Raw genomic sequence first — 19,845 nt, forward strand, 5'->3', positions numbered from 1 at the left:
TTAGTACTTACGGGTAAAATGATTAGAAGTGGATGGATGGGTATTACTTCCACTGTCAGCACTTTCACTGCTAGAAATGTCATCATCCGATTCCCACACACAGGAGCAAGGTGAGGAGCCATCAACTTCCTCAAACTTCCTCTTTAAAATTCCACTCATCGCTGCAATGCTGTCACATGCACCTGCAACAGGAACAGAGGCAATGAGGCACTGAAACATCTGCCTGTTGTCCAGGTCTTCAAATTACTTTATCATAGAGGAGTTAATGTATCAACCAGATACTACTACCTGTAGCTAAATGGCTCTTTACCAAGAGTTTTAAACAACTTTTCCAGGAAGGAGTCAAAAATGCTTATAATCAGTATATTCATCATCTCACTGAATTTCTTACAGGCAGTCTTTTCCTCTTAAGACAGAACATAAATGCTACCTACGTTCTACCAGCACAAAGTTCTTTGACAAACCGCATGCATAAAAAAAAATAAAATAGTATTTCAGTTACGCATCAAATTTGGGCCAAGCATAAAGTATATATAATCCAAAATAATTCAGCAGAAATGTGCCTTTATACAACACTTTAAAACGTACTTGGCACCAAGAAACATTACATGACAAAAATCAGTGTTCACTAAATATAGTGCAGAAAGAAAATGTTCTCTTTCTTGATTTAAAGGTCCAATTTATGTAACAGTAATATCAAATGCCCACATTTTCAATTAGATTGGAGAGCATGAGATATTTAGCATCTTTTCAGGCCGGGCCCTGCAAACACACTTCTGGCTCATTTTGTCATTTTAATTTATGCAGAAGTTTCTTGCAGAGCTTTTGTGAAATTCAGTTATGAGTACTGGCACACATGTAGACTATTTCCATTCACACAAATAAAGTATCAAGGGACTGAATCTATCCTTATGAACTTGGCTTCCTAATAGTTGTTTCCCTTTCATATATAACAGCTGATCTCTTATCATCTCCATTTATGGAATAGCAAGCAGAAAAAGATCAAAATACTTTTAAAAAAATCCCTAGATCATTTTAATGCATCTGATCGGCTGAAACAATTTTTTCTTTATCTTTAATTAAAAAAAGATCTTAAAGTTTACTGACAGCATCATTACTGATTACATACTACTGAAGACTGAAAATTAATTTTAAGGTCTTAATTTAAAAGGTACAGATAATAGCTACTGACTGCACTAATCAGTGGAACGCTACTGTAAATAGCTGGGGAAAAAGGCTGCTGTTTGATGCTTTCAAGCATATAGTATCAAAAAATGATCATTCTTCTGAATGCCGCTTGCCTTCAGCTTGTTAAGCTGCCAATACAATTCATTTTACACCAAAGTTGATTTCCTCCAGTAAGTTTCATTCTACCTTTATGGATGTGTCTATAATTTAGAGAAAAAGATTTCAGGATAGGTGTGGAATCATGACATAATGGTAAGAACACATGCTACATAAGATGATCTTCAGCACTGAACTTGTTCGTATGCAGAACACACTAAAAATTAAATAACAAACATACTAGGTTTTAATACTGTCAGTGACACAGACAGCTTTAAATGCATACGGCTGTCATTATGTTCTCAGCTTGTTTTACTATTTATTGAAAAAAAAATGTTTTCCTGAAAGGGATTTCTTCAGGCTACGACTCTAAACAGAACATGCTTAGATCTCAACCTTTGCCCTTTTGTCCAAAAATGAATTACTATAGACTGCAAAGAAAACATGGTATTTTTATCCTGAGGACAAAGGAGCATTTAACATCGCTCTGTAATAACCTTTGCAAAAAAGTAAGTATACATGAGGTCGTTAAGCATCAACCTTTATTAAAATCACATGAGAAACAGAACACCAGCATCACCACACACACTGAAAACCCACAATAATAGAGAGGGGGCTGAACCCCCCCAAAAAACAGGTTCAGAAACAACAACTCTGAACTGTCCCCCACATCATTACTATATCGCTTGCCAGCCACCTTTTCCTTTGCCTCCTGCAATGCTTACAGCACTGAAATTGTGAAATCACCATTATTTCCATGGCAACAGCCCGCAATATCAAAACCACAGGATTATAGCCTGACTGCAGAAGAGGGTAAAGAAGCAGCTGGAGTGTGAGAAAGAAAATGCTTACATTCAAACATCTCAGTGAAGACAGTGAGAAATGGGCTGACAAAGAGTTTATCGTCTAAGTGAGACCTAGGTCAAATCCACGTCTGAGCCCATTGAAATTGTGGCTACGGGAGTCATGAAGTTCCACGTCCAAATAAGTTCAGTCGTAACTGCACTGCGAGGCAAACCTAATAGCTGCAATTATCACTAGTGTGCAGACTGTCAGAGAGCATGAACTGATTTCATAGTCCAAGACGATTTCTAGACAAAAGCTCTTCCTTCATTGTCTTCTGCAAGTATACCACACAGTGACTGGATGCCTAACATGCATCTTGCACATCAGTAAAGTCGTTGCAGATAGTGAGTCTCAACTGCCAGATCTGTTTACAGCTAGTAGCAGAAACAATTTTTTTCACACCAAAGGGTTTTGAATTTGCTGGCATTTAGCATAGCCTACATTTGCACCAAATGTCATCACCTGGTAACATAAAAGCTATTTCATTAAGAAGATTTATGTAATAAACTGTAACAAATGATTCCCAGGATCCTTGGAAATAGCATATGCATTAGTTCTGCACCCAGCTTGCCAAGAAAGATAAGCCAGGAGGTAGGGGTATACTGCAGAACCTGGGTACCACCACAGCGCACAGCTATCCATTATATATACTTGGAATCACTGTTGCTCAATCTTTGTTCTGAATATCTTCCAATAAGATTATCAAGAAGGTTGTTTGACAAAGTAGTCGTGAAAAAATTTAGGCATTGCCACTTGCCTAAGATCTGCTGATTCTAGCCTCTCTGCTACCAAGTCTCCCTCCCAAGGAAAACACTACACAGGGGAAAGACGACACTTTTGTTGCTCAGGAGTTTGGCTATCACAGAGATAGATTAAAGAGATCTAAAACTGTTTGTACACACTATGTACCAGCAGGAGATCCCTTCAGAATAACATCTGTATAAACAGCTGCCACTCCATAAGCCAATACTCTTCAGAAAGAGGCACATCTGCACAGATACATTTAACCCACACCTTGTTTACACAGGCACCCTGTAGTACCTGGGTGAGATCCACATCTCCAGGAACTAAGAGATAAGAAGCATGGTGACACACAACCCAACAATGTTCATGAAAGCATTTTTTTGCACTCTCTGTTGATGATGTGATATATCCCAGTGGAAGACAGAGCACAACAGGAATAAGCAAGTCAAACTTCTAGCAGCAGTGAGGCCACAAAGTTTGTAGTATCTCTAAAGGTTCCTTAAGTCCAGAATTGGAGAACCAGGGAAGGGAACTTTTGATATTTTTTTTTTTTTTTTTTTGGGGGGGTTGGTTGGTTGGGGGGTTTCTTGTGGTTTTTTCCCCCAAAAATTGAATTTCTGTCCTTTTTCCTGCACCATAGCTATACTGAACAAGAAATTTCAGATTTTGGGGAATCAAACTGAATCAAATGCAGTCACAAATCTAAATCCAACCTCATCTGAACTGAAGACTCTCCAGGTTTAGAGGACAAGGCACCAAAGGCTTAAACAAGTCTAATTTTTAATTCACAAATGAAAAGTAAAACTATAAATAAACTCCATATCTGATAACAGGAATTGTAAGGGTAATATAACTACACAGTGGTTCAATTTTGCTAACAGAAAAGTCATAGCATGCAAAACAGTACATCATATAGGATGGGAATAATCTCAAACACACAAAACTACTAAAGCAATACGTATGTTCTGAGGAAAAATGAGTAAATGTGTGTATTACTGCATAGAATCTAGTACACAAAAGTCCATGACTGACTATAGAAACCAAACAACATCACATGACTAAGAAAAATAAATGCACAGTACTAAGTCAATATTCTTGGACTTCCAGTAAGAAGACACCAGTGAGGTCCAGCCTTCAGAGGCAAACAGAATAACAGCCACCAGCTGCCGTTAGAGATCTGCTATATCAAACTTGTCAGTTCAGGTGAAAAAAGGAGAAAGTTGGCTTGAAAAGTTCAGTTAGAAACAGACCTTTCTGGATAATTATTAAATAACTCCCTAGTAGCTAAGTTTGATTTGGAGCTGCATCCTGCTGATTCACATAACTAAGAAGCAGGCACTGGAAGCTTTCCTGTTTGTTGATCTGTCCTTCACAACAAAGAAACCCTCGCACAGTGATGTGATACGTCATCCTCTGCTGTGCTCCTCACCATACTAACATGACATTAATCCACAGCAAAGCAAAACAAAGCTGAAATAGAAGGAACAGTATTGAAGCAAGGAAAAATCAGCTACACACATTGTTGTGAACTCTAGGTCAAAGACCAATCACCTGACACAGTTATGGATTCTTCAAGGAAATGGCAACCTGACGGAAGCATATGATGGATGTCGGCTGTGAGAATCATATAGCTTTCTTAAACATTCCCCCCCCCCCTCTCCCCCCGCTCCATTTTTAACTCCTTTCCTAGTTTTCCTCCACCTACTCCTACAAAGAGATCATTTAACCAGTTCTCTAGCTGCAGGTATGCTGACTGGCAAAGCAAGTCCTCAGAGCTCCATGGCAACAGGCTTTGCCTTGCTATGATGCCGGATAATTGGCAGGCACCATACATTTTAAAAGTTCAGAGGCAACATGTTATTACTAGATGACAAAAATTCCATGTAAATGTGGGGGATATATCTAACACAGTCACAATACTACCTGGAACCTACAAAGTAAATTATTGTAAAAGCCTGGCTGGATTGAGTTTTCTCTTGTACCTGAAAAGCTGGGAAATTTTAGGGAACCATGGTTAAAATCTCATTGCAGCAATCCTTTAGAAAACCTCCAAATCCCACTGAAAGGCCCAAAAAACGAGTTGTGTTAGAATTACTGAGGGGAGGGGAGGGGTGATGGAGTCCGTGCTCCCAGCTCCAAGATGCTTCTTATGTTATCCCCATAACATATACCGCCTAGCTTGCTCTACAAAACCTAACTTTTAAGTTGCCATATCCCCAGTGTTTCACAGACACCCATGGACAGGAAAAAGTAAAGCAGAAAAATAATCCACGAAACAAAAGTGCCAGGACCACACTGGATAGGTATTACAGGGAGAGGCAAGCATTTCTCCTAAATTGCACTTTAGCTATTGCTTTGAAATGTGCTAAAAGATACTAATAAAACAACACGCTGCAATATGGACATAGGCAGCTGAAAAAATCTTTGTGCAGTGACAAAGACAAATTCAAAGACGTTTTCATCCTAGTCAAAATCTTCAAATAAATGACTGTTTTGAAAAATCCAGCATTATAGTATCCAGCTTATACTACACCACATGGGAAACTGAACAAGTAGGGAACATACCTGTGAAGACATAAACATCAAGTATGTCCCATATGCAGTAAGCATAACAAAACAGATCAGAAATAATAAAATAGGACCCTGCCTCAGACTACGTATCCTCATGATTTAGAGAGAAGCCTCACTATACGAATCAGTTATTGCCCAATGCTTAGGAAAAAGTCCAAGAACACACTGGCGTTCAGGGGAGGAAAAGATCCAATTAATTGCTTCTTTCATTCATTTATGAAATCTTATTTTATACTAATTCCTTCTTGAAAGCTGATTATGTGCCATGATAAAATCTACCTGGATAAAAATTCTTATCTGAAAAAAAAAAAAAACCCCACCCAAAAATAAAAATAAAAGACAGTCACCAAAGACTTGACCTATGAGAGGCAATGCATTTTGCCTTGTCTCAAATGTATCAAGTGAAAGTACAGAAAAATTTAGACAAAGTCTGTAGCAACAATACAGATTTGCTTCTGAACAAAAAACACTTATGCAAATGACTGGAAACTGAACAGGAGGATGCAGAAAGCAGATGTTACACATAAAACATTACTGCAAAGTACTCATCACAAACAACTCCCACCCACTGGCCAGTCAGCATGTACTATAACATGCTAGGGAGACTTGGCAAATAATTTCACAGTGAAATCATGAATATTGATGCTCACAAGCAGAGATGTTTGGGTTATTTGTTGTGATTAATATTCTTTTTGAATTTAGGTCTTTTTCTTAGCTTGCAAACAAAGCTTGATTTTTTTAAAGACATTTTTCTTACCTGCTGAATAAACGTCAGCAGCAGAGACGGTCATGAACTCATCAAGGTGTTTGTTTGGTTCCACATATTGTGCTTAATCATTCTGCTCTTTGTGTAACCGACAGTTTTAAATGGGGGCAGGTGGGATGGAGGGGTGGGAAGAGTCAAAACCAAAATCATCTACTGTGACATCATCATTCACACAAAGAATATTATTTGCTTGTGAAAATGTCTATTCATGCAAAGGACTGTATTAATGCAGACAAAAATCCATTTGCATGAATGCTTGCAAACAGCGAACAACAGAGGTACACGAACATGACTCAAACAGCTGTTCAGAATTCAAATTAATGTTTGCAATACATGTTTCACTGTATTTGGCAGCTCTAATCACCAGCACCAGTTGCCAGAGGTAGGGCTGATAGGTTCACTATTACAATCTGTAAAAATTAAAAACGCGTAGCAAGCTAATTCCACTTAAAGAAACTATTCTGTATAGGCAGAAGTTATACCATTAGTATAATCTTACTCGTAAAATTGTGTTTACAGCAGTGGTCAGGTTACACAGACGTAAACTAGGAAAAGTCTTTCTCTGCTTGTTTGCTTCAGTCTAGCTAAATTTATAGCACTAAGTAAATCCTGCAGGATAAGACTGCGCAATTCAACCTGGGGAATCTGTTCTGGCATTGCACACCAAATCCTGCCAAGCCTGCTCTTTGCAGGGTTTCTATACCATCACTTTACAGCACTCCTGATTTCACACTTGACTACTAATCCACTAATCTTCTAGACTGCCTACACATTGTTGTGCACTCTAACACACACCAACAAGCTCCACTGGCAATGAATTTAGAATGCAGAAAGGATGTTGGCATATGCTCACCACCTGTCTCTACACACAGTACAAATGCAATGGTGGTAGATCTGGCTCCCCGAGTCCTCCAGAAGCATCTCAGAAGCTTCTACATGCACCAAGCATGTAAATGCCCCCGCTCTCCATCACTCAAATATAAGACTCCTGCATACAGTAGCAAATGGCCTTCTGATGCCCGAGTCCAGTTCTTAGCTACACCAACTGATGTCAACATTTAAATGAAATGTTCATGTATAATACAGCCAACAGAATGAAATTCTAGGCTAGTTCTCCTAAGTCTTCTTTCAGCATGCTCCCCAGAGAGCAAAATGAGACGAATAAGAGGCAGCAATAATTCAACCAGGCACCCAGAAGCTTAGCATTCAGGTCTCTAATGACAAAGGTGCAACCTTGTAGAAGGGGATTCAGAGGCATTCAGCAAGAGGGCTTTCCTGTCAAGGTAAGATCTGCCCACAAAAGCTGTTTAGTTTGAGCTCGTGTTTCATTTGTAACAATATTCTAAGCTTGTTGCAGCAAGAACTGCTTCTACAAGAGTGAAAGATGCATAAAGGACATCGAGTCCTACAGGCAAACAGGAGATTCAGGAAAAAGTCATGCTGAAGCTGGGTCACAAACTCAGGTTCATAATGACTAACCTCCATCTAAGTCATCTAGGACACTATCAGCAGCACCTGTCACAAACTCCTTTCCAAAGTCTTCAGGTAACGCTGCTGAAGACCTGGTATTGGCCACTTCTCTTGTAGGTTTTAAGCTTTGATGATGAAATTTCATCAATTAAAAATCTCTTCACCCAAACCCTCTGTGAAATATTTTCTTTTGCTTCTGCTTGAAGAAAAAAAAAAAAAAAAAAGATGGTGCAATGTATTTCACCTCCACTACAGAAGTATCTGTATTCCAAAGAAACTTTTAAGTTTGTATGTGGGCTCCCAGAAAAGACTTACTTCTTTTTAGACTGTATTGCAGGACTGCTTGCTCTGGCCAGGAGATGTCACAACTCTTCATAAAATTGAAATGTGAAAGCAGGAAAACACTACCACCAGTCCTACTGACTTCTACAGATACAGCGCCTTTTAGAGAGGGGTGAGCATGCAGGCAATAGGAAGAACTGGTCTGTCCGCTATATAGGAGACTGCATACTAACACCACATCTTTACTGCACCTCTTTGCAAAAGGACAGACAACATTTGGCTTGGCTAGCCCCTCCCCAGCAACGGGAGTGAGGTTCCAAGACCATCAGTAGTGTTTTCAGCATGTTCTTGGCACGGTGACTTTGCATTATGCTGCTCCCAGCTACAAGAATAGCAGTAGTGTCCCACTCTGTAGTAAAGACTGGAAATGCTGTCACCTTAAGAGTGCTGGAAACGTAAATTTTGCCCAGATTAGCCCAAGTAACAGTACTAATTGCCAGACTGTGATGTGCCTTTGTACTATTTCAGTACTGATCTTCCACACTGTTCTTTCATGAACATCAATCTTGTGTACTGCCTGCAGAGGAACTGCACAACACGGTAGGTTATCTTGTATAGCTCAGTATGCTCCTGCCAAAGTACAGCATGGTCAGGATCGGTATATGCCAATGGTGCCTTCACACCTCTACAGCCCAAGTACAAGGTACTTGGCTCCCTGTTGCATGCTATTTAACACACAGCCTGGCAGCTCATTCACCGTTGCCATCAAAGCCAGCAGAGAGAGCATGAATTCAGCAGCCCTCCCCTTCTTACCACCCCATGATTTCTGCATTTTGACCCAGGGTTCGCCATTCTCTCCTCTGAAATCTGGAGTGTTTAACAGAGGCCATGCGCAACAAACTTTCTCATTGCTATTTTCAGCAGGTAACTTCTGCTTCTATATCCAGAAATCAAAGCATTCAAAAAGTGTCAAACTGGCACAACTTGACTACCACTTTAACACACGTAGCTGCTACTTCCAGCAACTTACCACACCACAACTTCCTCAAATAGTGTTTAGACTTACTTGTAACCTCCCCAAAATCTTAAACTACATACTACAAGAGGGTCTTAAAATTAAAGCAACCCGGGTTTGTTCATCTTAAAACAAAATAAATTATTCTCAATAAGGCAGCCTGCTATGATTAAATTTTATTGTCCTCAGAAAAGTTTCTATAATCCATTTAATAATCTCCCTTATTAATATGTTAACAGTCTCTTACAGAATGGAAGATACCAGATCCTTTCCTCTTATTTCAATTAATCAAAACCAAGTATTCAACTTTTACTTCAAATGACCTTTGGCACTTGTGTTGTCAGCTAAAAATGGATTTTAGTATTAATTTGCAGAGGATTAATTTTTTATATGTGTAAAAATATCTTATGATATTTAAATGTTGTCTTTAAGACACTGCAGAACAGGAGAAATGCCTTGTTCAATAATAGAAAATGAATCATCAATTTTGATCTATGCTACAATTCACATACACACCAACAAAACAGAAGAATAAAGAAAGAGGTATGTTTAGCCCACCATGCCGCACTGAAAAAAGTGTTTGTCATTTGTTCTATTTTCTGGGCACAAGCAGGAAGCCATGCAATGGAAATGAAGGAGAGATCAAAAAAACAGAAGTGGGGTTTTTTTTTCCCGTATATACTGAATACCAGCTAACAACAACAACAACAAAAAGTTGTGCTACATGGAGGGAATAAATAATAAAAAACTGAATAAAAAAAGTAGTGGCTACACTTTCTTAATTGAAAAGAGTTAATTCTTTAGAGGATGAAATGTCTTAGTAATGCTAAGTAACATAACGCTATTTCTCACAACAAGTTCTTTAGTAATTTTGGGTTTGGCTTTTGTTTAAGGTCATTTAATATTTGACTTGAAATGTATTGTGTGATACTTGTTACCTATACATACAACTGATGAAGCATTCACTATAGATTCTGCAACAAATAAAAGAAAAAGGCAGTCTTTTATTTACAAATTGTTCACTTACAAACACAGGGCTTAAGCATACTCTTCCAACCACAGGCTTCCCTGAGAATAAACTTTATCCTCAAGTATTAGACAACGCATACCTGCACCCCCACCACGAACTTTTTTCCAACTTTCTACCTGCTTTCAAACTGCCTACCCTACCTCCCACCCACATGCTCCCTTCTCGTTAGGGTCTCCAACCAAGGCTAATGAGCTTGTCTCATTTCCCCCAAGCTGGCGAGTGCTGGCAACAGCTGATAGGGAATTCTGGGCAGAAAACGCAAATCGGTACTTCATGTAGAATACCCGAATCATTAGGGAACTTTAAAACTAATGACACCACTGTAGTTTTATTCAGTATCTTTTATGCTGTCATTATTAAGCAGGAGATATTTTTAGCTGCCAAAAGCCAAATCCATCTGCAGCAGCAGTGTTTCCAAGGAGACAGAATAATTTAAATACATGTGGAACTAGATCTCTGTTTTCATCAACTCCTCTCTGTTACTGGAGCTGCTTTAAGTCAGTTTTCTCGGGGGGGGGGGGGGGGGGGGGGGGAAGGAAGCAATTGAATTACATAGATTTGAGATTGTAATTTAACAGTTGTGTTTATGCTTTCAGATACGTCTCTATTCCCTACAAATAACAAATGTTAGGATGAACTCATCTATTTTTCAGTCAGTATTATTTACCAGTGTTCACATTCCAGTATAAAAAGGATACAGTTTGTCAGTGTTTTAGAGTAATTTTGTGGACTGTTGACATTTGCTCCAAGTCAGTAATTTTTTCATTGATTGTTTAGCGAATGTATCAGGCTCCATTCTCTGAAGTAACAGCCAAGAAAAAGGGACATCGCTCCAGATGCTTGCAGCTACTAAAGTGTATAAATAAGTGGACAGAGGAGAAAGCTTCTTCCAGTCCCTTTTAATACTCAGCAAGAGTTCTATTGACTTGGTCCAATTTTTCTTTAATAACATCACTTTTTAATAATTTTGGGTCTGCTGTAAGGGAATGCACTTGGTCAATAAAACAAAAATGGATACTTGCATTTACTGATCATGCTGAAATTATTAAAACTAAATTCCAGCATTTTCACTTTATATTTTATGACTATATACTCTCAAACCAATGATAATTACAATTCATTTATTTCATTGAATATTTCTGCTTCAAATCAGCAGAACGGGGTCCTGTAGTATAACAATTATTTTCTACACCTACAATGTAGAAATAAGTCAACAGAGTGGGCATGTTGAAATCCTTGCCCCAGTAAGGCCAATATCAAAGTCTCCAATTTTTTCATTGAGGCCTGGACTTCTGCCTGTAGTCCTATATCCTCAAATAATGCAGCTTAATAAACAAATCAATTTTCTGTACCAAGTTATTTGCTACTTGTCATGTTCAGTGTTTGTGAATTAACAGCTGCTAACAAAATCAGCAGAACAGGTTTCATATGAGCTAATTCAACAGTTTATTAAAACTGGTATGTAACTGCTGTAGGTATACAAGATCTATCTGCCACATGCACATAATTTAATTGTATATATCATGCTTTTTCTTTATGAGAAAGGTAATTTTATGACTGAATTTTAAGTTGTATTCATTCCAAACCTAAAAATAATGCAAAAATCCACAAAACCCCTTTAAGAGTTGCTCTGAAATTCCATTCGTACTGTACGTTCAACACTAAATAAGACACAGTTTTAGAAGCAGTTCATTTCTAAGCCCCTTTCCTATCCAAACTCAAAAGAAAACACTTTCAGATCTTCCACCACTATTTTCCTGCCGGTAGCACATACTGTATTTTCAACAGCCAGTATTTCCATCACACAAAAGACCTCTATTCCTACAGCTTACTGAACAACTTCAGCCATCAATGAGATCCAATGCCTACACATGTCACATGAGAAAGTTGTCAGATAGCATCAGGCATGCTTATGATTTCCCTATCTATGGATCTCACATCAGTTGAAACCTCCTAAGCAGGAGAAATAATAACCTGAAAAGCTGCTTCAAAGTCACTACTAAGGAACAAACAAGATGCTTGCACATGCATTTTTTTACACCCAAAAAGTATTGTGGCAAGGATCAAGAACAGCTATTCAGAACAGGAATTTTTTTCACCCTTACCTGTAAATCGGGTTTCTGTGTTTCAGCTCTGTCAGTGCGGACTGAAAGGTTTACTCCTCCTTTTTCCATCCATCAGACAGCAGTCATCCAATAACTGAAGTCATCCTGGCATCCTCTAGAACATGCTCTCTCCCTTATTTCCCACTCCCCACCCCCATCTGCATGCTCGCAAAATGGGAAAACAGCAAGAAAACAAAACAAAAAAGCACATCTAAAATCCAACTTTAATGAGCTACTTAGTAATCAGTGAGGATGCTCTGTACTGGAAGGTAGGGACAAAATTTAGAGACAAGAAAAAAACATGCCTCTCCATTAATAACCTCCAGCTCCACTAGTGAATAGCTGTTCTCCCCTTCATCTCCTTTTTGTATGGAAAACACAAGCAAACAGCTGCAGGAACACAGTTATTGCCTGTATACATCCTTTGAGACCGACTCAGCTATTCAGATCTTCAGTGAAGAGTGCTGCTGTGTATTCAGGAAATTTTGTGATTATCAAAATAACAGTGGTGCTTTTATACAAAGCAAGAATCTGAAATTCAATGCAAATTTGAGTAATTCAGAGATGGATGCCAGTAATTTCCTACTAAATACATTTTCTTTCTGTTCAAGGCAGTATTTATACAATACCTGAAAGAGGATTGTTATGAGATACTTTTTCATGAAGTTCTACCTATATAAAGCTCTACCTGTGTAACTGGTATGTGTGCATTTAATTTACTGTATTTATAATACAGTAGCCAAAATCTAGTGTGCTGCGTGAACTTTGTCCACGCAAAACCTTCTACCTAATTAAGAATTCAAATGCAAAAAATGACTGGGTGAAAAGTTTTCATGTGCCCCAAATATACTGTGAAGTCTATTTGTAGCCCCTTAAATCTAGTTGAATTTTTTTTTTTCCAAGATCAGGGAATTTTTATTTTCTATATATCCCTGTAAATCAGGTATCAGCTCAGCTGAAGACAACAGCATCAGATTTATTTTATGACAGTTTAATTAAAACTAAAATCAAAATCAGGAATTAATCTTCAGTCTCAACTAAGGTAACATTTACTGCCACAACAAAGCATTTTGACTCCAGGATTTCCCCTTGAAAGGAAAACGTTAAGCTGCAGAAGCTGGCAGACACCTTTTGTGTTTACAAATTTCAATCTTCAGCTACAGCCTTCCAATAAAATTAACTGTGAATTCCTTTAAATAAGAGCATCTATCCTCTTCACTGAATTATTGATCTTTAAACACAGCAAGACTATACAAATTAGCATACTTTCACTATAAAGTAATAGCTGTTTTAGCTTCTGAAAAAGTTAGCTGTCAGTCTTATCACAACAAACTGCCAGCAGATCCTGAGAAAAAACATTCAGATTCTGCCTTAACAAGTAAAGCGGGCGCCTTTTTAACCAAATTACCTCAGTTTAACATAAAACCTCTTCCTAGATGCCCAGAAAAATGGAAATCCATTCCTGTAAGCATTAAACACTAAAATAACTTTTAAGTTTCAAATACAGACAATCAATACAATTTTCTTTAGTGGGAAGGAACTGTGGGGAACACTGACAAAGACCTAAACAGTTACTTCGCTCTGATAAGCGACTGGCTGGAAGACAACTTAAACTTTTTTATCTGCAGAAAGAAATCTAGAGTTGAGCACCAAGGCTTCAGCACTCAACCAGCCTGACTGCTGAGGGAAACGCAGTGTGCCGCAGAATTGTAGGGTCGTAACTGGACTTTTTAAAAAATCTTTTTGATACAGATGGCAAGGTGCAACGGTATTCCAGCCCTGAAGCACTATTACCATAACTAGTCACAGAGAAATGGGCGGTACAAACAAATAAATTGGAATGCCTTGCAAAATCTACTATGAAGAAAGGTTACTAACAAAAGAAAATCTAACACCTCTAAAACAGTCCCAGAATGAAGCAATTCTAATACAGTCAGTGATTCTAAAGTACAACATACATAGCCTTGCTACAAAAAATTATTAAGTAGGCTTGATGTTTCCCCTGCAGTTCCCAAGCCCTGCACACACATGTCTCCCCAGCAGAGCAGGGTCTGTGCAGCCCCTGTAACCTACACTTCCCAGTGTTCTTCAGAATTCTATAGAACATCAGAGAGTCCGTGTGAAATTTGCTTCAATTTGCACCTCAAAAATTAAGTACAGTCATCTGCTTGATAAATGCTTTTTAAATACATGAAATTCACTTCTGCTGGTATGCCAGGGCACTGAGGGCGCTCCCTGTGGGGGCGGGGGGCTCTGGCTGCCTGGGATCCAGGCCAACGTGCAGACAGCACAGCTGGTGGCCCTGCTGGGGACCTGCCCAGCCCTTGCCAGGACACTGCTTTTAAATGCAGCCTCTTGCCCTCAGCCCCTGCCCAAGCTGTGCCACCACGCCGCTGCGGCTGAGCCTGACCCAGACCTGCTGCTCCACTGCAGGGCAGCCCACCAGGCCATCGCCAGCCCAGCAGCCATGGCCAGGCCTGGCCCCCTCAGTGCCGCCAGGTGCCCCCAGCCCACCCACCCCTGCCAAGCCGCCGGCCGCCCTGGCTGCTCCCCAGCACACCTGAGCCCGACTGTCCCTTTCCTGAGCCAGCTCCTGCAAAGTCTCAGTGATGCTTTCCAGCTCCAAAGTGCTATTACTGGACTAATTAACCACAGATACACAGAGATGGAGAAAGGGAAAGCAGGTCCTTTCAGAATCCAGGTTTGTACTTAGTCCCTGCTGTGACTCAAGTGATTAGTCTGTATGTTTGTATTCATTCGGCTATTTCACCTTTTTTCTTAACTTCTCTATATTTAATACTCCTTACATAAGTTTTAATTTTTTCTCCAGAGCTATATATCAGACAAAAGGAAGACTTCCTCAGGAAACCGACTGCTGCAAGGACTTTCTTTACTTCTTTCCTTGCTTATGTCCGTTGCTATTAAAACATTTGCTTCCATTTTCTCTGACTACAGAGAACGAAGCTATTTTTGGCAACACCTTTATGGAAAGATAATATGCTACAGGATCATCTCCTTCCTGAAATAAAGCTTCAGAGAAAAAAAAATTTAGAAAGTGTATGTAAAATACATCCCAGTAATCCGCTCTGCCTTACCATATAATGGTACTGACCGAGTAAATTAGAAGAATCTACGCTGAAATCAGAAACTGCAAGGCTGCCAGTGTCCTTTGACGCGATCTATATAGCTGTGCTGTCCGGGCTGGAGGCGGTTCCTGGCTCCGTTTGGTGCATTACAAACCATTCACAGATCCCAGTTCAGGTTTCACTCACAACTCACAGTGCTTAGTAACATCCAGGCTTATCAGTCAAGATTTTTACTTCCCACTCCAGAGTTAATGATAAACTATGGTGGACACAAAGTTGAAAGGTGCTGCACAGACCCACAGGAGACAAGCAAAATGACACTCACACCAAGTTATTTAAATGATGATTAAACCATGCACACTTCCACACTCAGAGATACTGGAAAAAACAAATAAAAGCCATGTTTATCTTAACACTTTAGCCAACCCTGATTGTAAATATGAACTGAAACAGCTTAGTAAATAATTAGAACTTCAAACAAACCTCTTGTATTTCATAACATATGCTGCTAAAACTAAACATGCTATTTCCCACAATATCTGCTTTCAGTCTCTTCCTTTAGCAGAGCTAATTGTTCTACTCCCCTCCCTCAGCAGGCTTAATCACTAGTCCAGTTATCCTTCTCTGTAGACCTTATGCTTTTCTTTTTTTTACTTTTCTTTTAAATAAAAAAATGTTTTCAGCTGTTCTATCAGATTATTTGCCTCTCTCTCTCCTTTATCTCACATCTGGTCCACACTTGCTTCTTTGGTGTGCATACCCATTTCCTTCCTAGAACCATGAAGGATTTACTTACTTAAAAGACAGAGGAGGTAAAAATTCTTTAAAACTAAATCAATACTAAAACCTGTTGTCAACAGCATTTAATATCAAAGAGGATCCTTGTTTTATTAGGTTCTGCATACAATTTTCTGTTAGTGCCCTTTATTTCACATTTTGGGAGAGAGAAAAAAAAAAAAAGAATATATATAGTGAGATGGGGATGAGAGTTCCCTGTGCTTCACATGTAAATTCACTTAGAGACTAGACCACTTTTTCTTTCTGCAGACTTGTATAAGATGTGCTGATTTCCTAACCACTCTCGTATTTAGGACACTGGGTAGCACTTTATGCATCACTTTAGTTTCTTCTGAAACATACATCTTCACAAGCAGGAGGGAAGGGAAACAATGGCTGGGGGGCAAAAGATAGTTGTAGATTTACATATCTCAGAGAAGTCTGATTTCCAGTAATTAACATCTCTCTTGATCTCCACTCAATAATGGGCACAGGCATTCATACAGCACCTGACTCCCAGCAGCTATCCTCAGGTTATGCAACTTTGTGATAGCTGATCACATAGTCCTTCATTAGAAACCAATTACTGTAGATTTCTTCCATCAAGTGTGAGATCAGCTCAAACATATTTCTTAATGAAGACATAGGTGGAACTTGATATTTAGAGAAAGTTACAAGCAGACATGTGAGACTTACCAGTTTGTTCCCCAGGCTACTGACTGCAGGATCAGGCATTTGCGTAAGAAAAATAGAAGCTACTGTCCAGCTCAGGAACAAAAGAGCCATCGCCTCACTTACTGAAGTTGGAAGAGATCAGATCTCCTAAAGCATAATCACTCTCCTGACAGACCGTTATTAGGATGTCAGAACAAATTTCTCACACGTGGCCTAGAAATAAGGATCTTATTCACTGTTCTGCTAGCAAGATCCCAGGAAGCTACGTCATATTCCACACATTAGATCTACTAGGTCTCCTGAATGGAGAGAGACATTTGTTTTTCAGCATCCTGTATGTCTGTGGGAAGATCCTTGAAGTGGGAGGGACAAAGCTGGTAAGGCAGCAACAGGACTATCCGAGTTTCACAGCCACCATGCAGCAACTCAGCACCCAATGCCATCAAGAAATGTGCCAACATGGTCCCCAGGCAGAGTAAACTCTGACAGAAGAAAAAAGAAGAAAGTGATGAATGAACTAGGTATGACTTACTGGTGTGTACTCAGCGTTGCTGCCTGGAAAAATCCTGTGTGGTCAAAAGAACTGGAATCCACTGATGTTTCATTATGAAATCCAGGTTAAGGTTTCCTTAATTGGAAGCTATTGCCACTGCAAGGAAATTACTTGTGATTTATGACTGAATACAAATGGAGAATTGAGGTTTCTTTCTCACAAATGGTGGGCAGATGCCATCACCTACTAGCCTTAGAAATCTCTCAAGGCACGTGCAATTCCAGTAGTCTGAGGTTTAAATGGCGAGAAGCTATCTATTAGGATGCACGTGATACAGTTTCTATTAGTCTCTGAAAAAAACAGAACTACACAACCAGAAATAGCAATGTATTAAAATTCAGAAGCCATACAACAAGCTATATCGGCTTCAATGCCCTACTGACTGCATTTAATGAAGCCTGAAGGGATGACTGTTCGGGCTGGAGAAGAAGCTGGATAATTACGGCAAGGCACAGCGAAAACACATCATCCTATAGTTTGAAAATCAAAACTGCTTCAGGAAAAAAGAATAGGATTACTTTACCACAGCATTCATACAATTTTACTCTTTAATAGATCTTAGAAGACTCTGCTGTCTCTGAAGCAGCTGTGCCAAAGAGTGTTTGCTCCAAGTCAGAACAGTAACAAACCAAGCCCTTTCTATATCGCACACAAGGTTGCCAGAAATCGACCATACTGGTCAGTGGATCTGCCACTTGAATACATTTTACTTTAGGAAGATTTATCTATCAGGGAGCTCTAAAAACTATTCTAAGATTGGGGGTGGGGGTGGTGGGGGTGGTGAGGCTGAAAGCAGAGTGATTTAGTACCTTCCTTAGCTTTAAGAAAAACAGTACTGCAGCACCTCTGTGACAATAGTCAGTTTCCTCTTTACTCCTTGATAAACAAAGCCAAGCAAAACCGAAACAAACTTTCCTTTCCTCTTAAAAAACCAAACAAACATAGCTTGTGTAACAATACAAAACAAAACAAACCAAATACCACAAAACACAAACAGAAACCTCCAAAAAATAGTGCCAGGTGGAAACAAATTCGAGGGTAAAATTGAGAAACACATTCAAGGCAGACTAATTTTCACCTCTTAGAAATGCAAGTTACATAAATTTCAGCTTCTTCAGACTCCCACCCACTTACCAACCTCCATTTATATTCCTTTAATCAACTCAAGTAGTGTCATCTGCCTTCAGTGAAATCAAAAGTGGTATAATAAATGACAAGAGAAAAGGCAAGCAAAGAACTTCTGCACAAGAGTATACATGGATTTTCATTAATTCATCTGTGACTATCTTATAAAGCAGCTTTCTAGCATGGAAATTATTTCCAATTATTTACATACCAACAACTAAGTCAGGTAATTTCTTCCCAAAATCAGGAATCGACTTTTATAACTAAATAACAGCCACAAGCCTAAAACATCAGACTTTAAAAACAAGTTTCTTTTGAACCATAATCCAGACTTCACGACTGAAAGGCAAAATTAAGTAAACCTGAACAAGTTTATTAACCTAGTTTTTATTAGCTGTAACAAAAATTCTTGGGTTTCAGCCATATCTGCTTCAGTGAGAGCATAATGCTGGCACAGCACGGTAAGAAAAGACGAGGTACTACCCCGTTTGGAAGGAACACAGATGCAGACTGACAGCTAGGTCAGGGAGGAGTACCACTTTTCACTGCTATGACAGGCGCCTTATGAGATTTTACTTAGTCACCACAACCAAGTACCTGATAGATTAATAAGGGTTCTTTTTCTTTCTGCTTGTTTTGCAGGTTAGGCGAGTTTCGTTTTTTGTTTTGGTTTTTCTTTTTATATTCCTTCTTCCACTACTAATGCACCAACTGGATGAAACCTTTAAGCTGATTTTGAGTCAATCCAGTTCTGACCTAGCTGGCAATTACGCCTAAAGATGTCGGAAAAAAATACCCCTCCGTGTATCCTAGGATGCCTGGAGATTGTAATTAATTATTACCTTAATAAACCAAAGACCATACATGAAAAATATAATGTATATTACCCCCACCCCCCCTTTTAGGGTGACGAACACAGGATTTTCTTGATGAAGGAACTCAACATCATTTAATACCTGTATTGCTGTCATGGGATCAAAGTTCCTATTCAAAAGCAAGCATGGATAACATGGAATGCTCATGGTAATTGATTCCCACAGATGTTACCGAGCCTGCATTTAGAGAAAATACTTGAAATTTTATCTGAGAGATCATATGTGCGGGTATTCAAATATTCTTGGAAGTTTATTAAATCAGATATAAATATTTTTCCTTTTTTTACACTCTTTAATAGTTCTTTCATAAATCTTAATTGAAGAGAGTACTACAACATAATAAAAAGTCCAAAGACATAAACGTATGAAGCAAAATATACTAAGCGTAAGTAGTTATACTGCAGTTAGTAAAAAACATTTAATTCAGACAGGAAAGGTGAAAAACGTTAAGGACAGGGTTACTACCAACATTCATTCCCTCCAAACATTTGATGCTGACCCCAAGTCAGCATTGTGGGCATCTCTCATTTTTCAAAGAACAAAATTAAAAATCAATTTAATTTATATTTGATAAATTATGCCATGTGTGCTACCATCCTGTTTTCAAACACATGCAATGTCCTGCACCTCTTATTTCGGTT

The 19,845-nt window shown here is 39.0% G+C and overlaps 1 protein-coding gene across 4 annotated transcripts in view; it reads right to left on the bottom strand.

Moving 5' to 3' along the window:
• The window catches only part of CSRNP3 (cysteine and serine rich nuclear protein 3), a 111,552-nt gene that overhangs the window by 80,932 nt on the left and 10,775 nt on the right, over positions 1 to 19,845 (bottom strand). For all 4 annotated transcript variants that reach the window (XM_080399075.1, XM_080399076.1, XM_080399073.1 and 1 more), the window contains exon 2: positions 12 to 182. In XM_080399075.1, the coding sequence (XP_080255201.1) occupies positions 12 to 159 (148 nt within the window). In that variant the 5' untranslated portion in view covers positions 160 to 182. The remainder of the gene's footprint in view (positions 1 to 11; positions 183 to 19,845) is intronic.

The sequence above is a fragment of the Falco punctatus genome (genome assembly GCF_963210335.1).
Source record: "Falco punctatus genome assembly, chromosome: 8".
In the NCBI taxonomy this organism is placed as follows: domain Eukaryota; kingdom Metazoa; phylum Chordata; class Aves; order Falconiformes; family Falconidae; genus Falco; species Falco punctatus.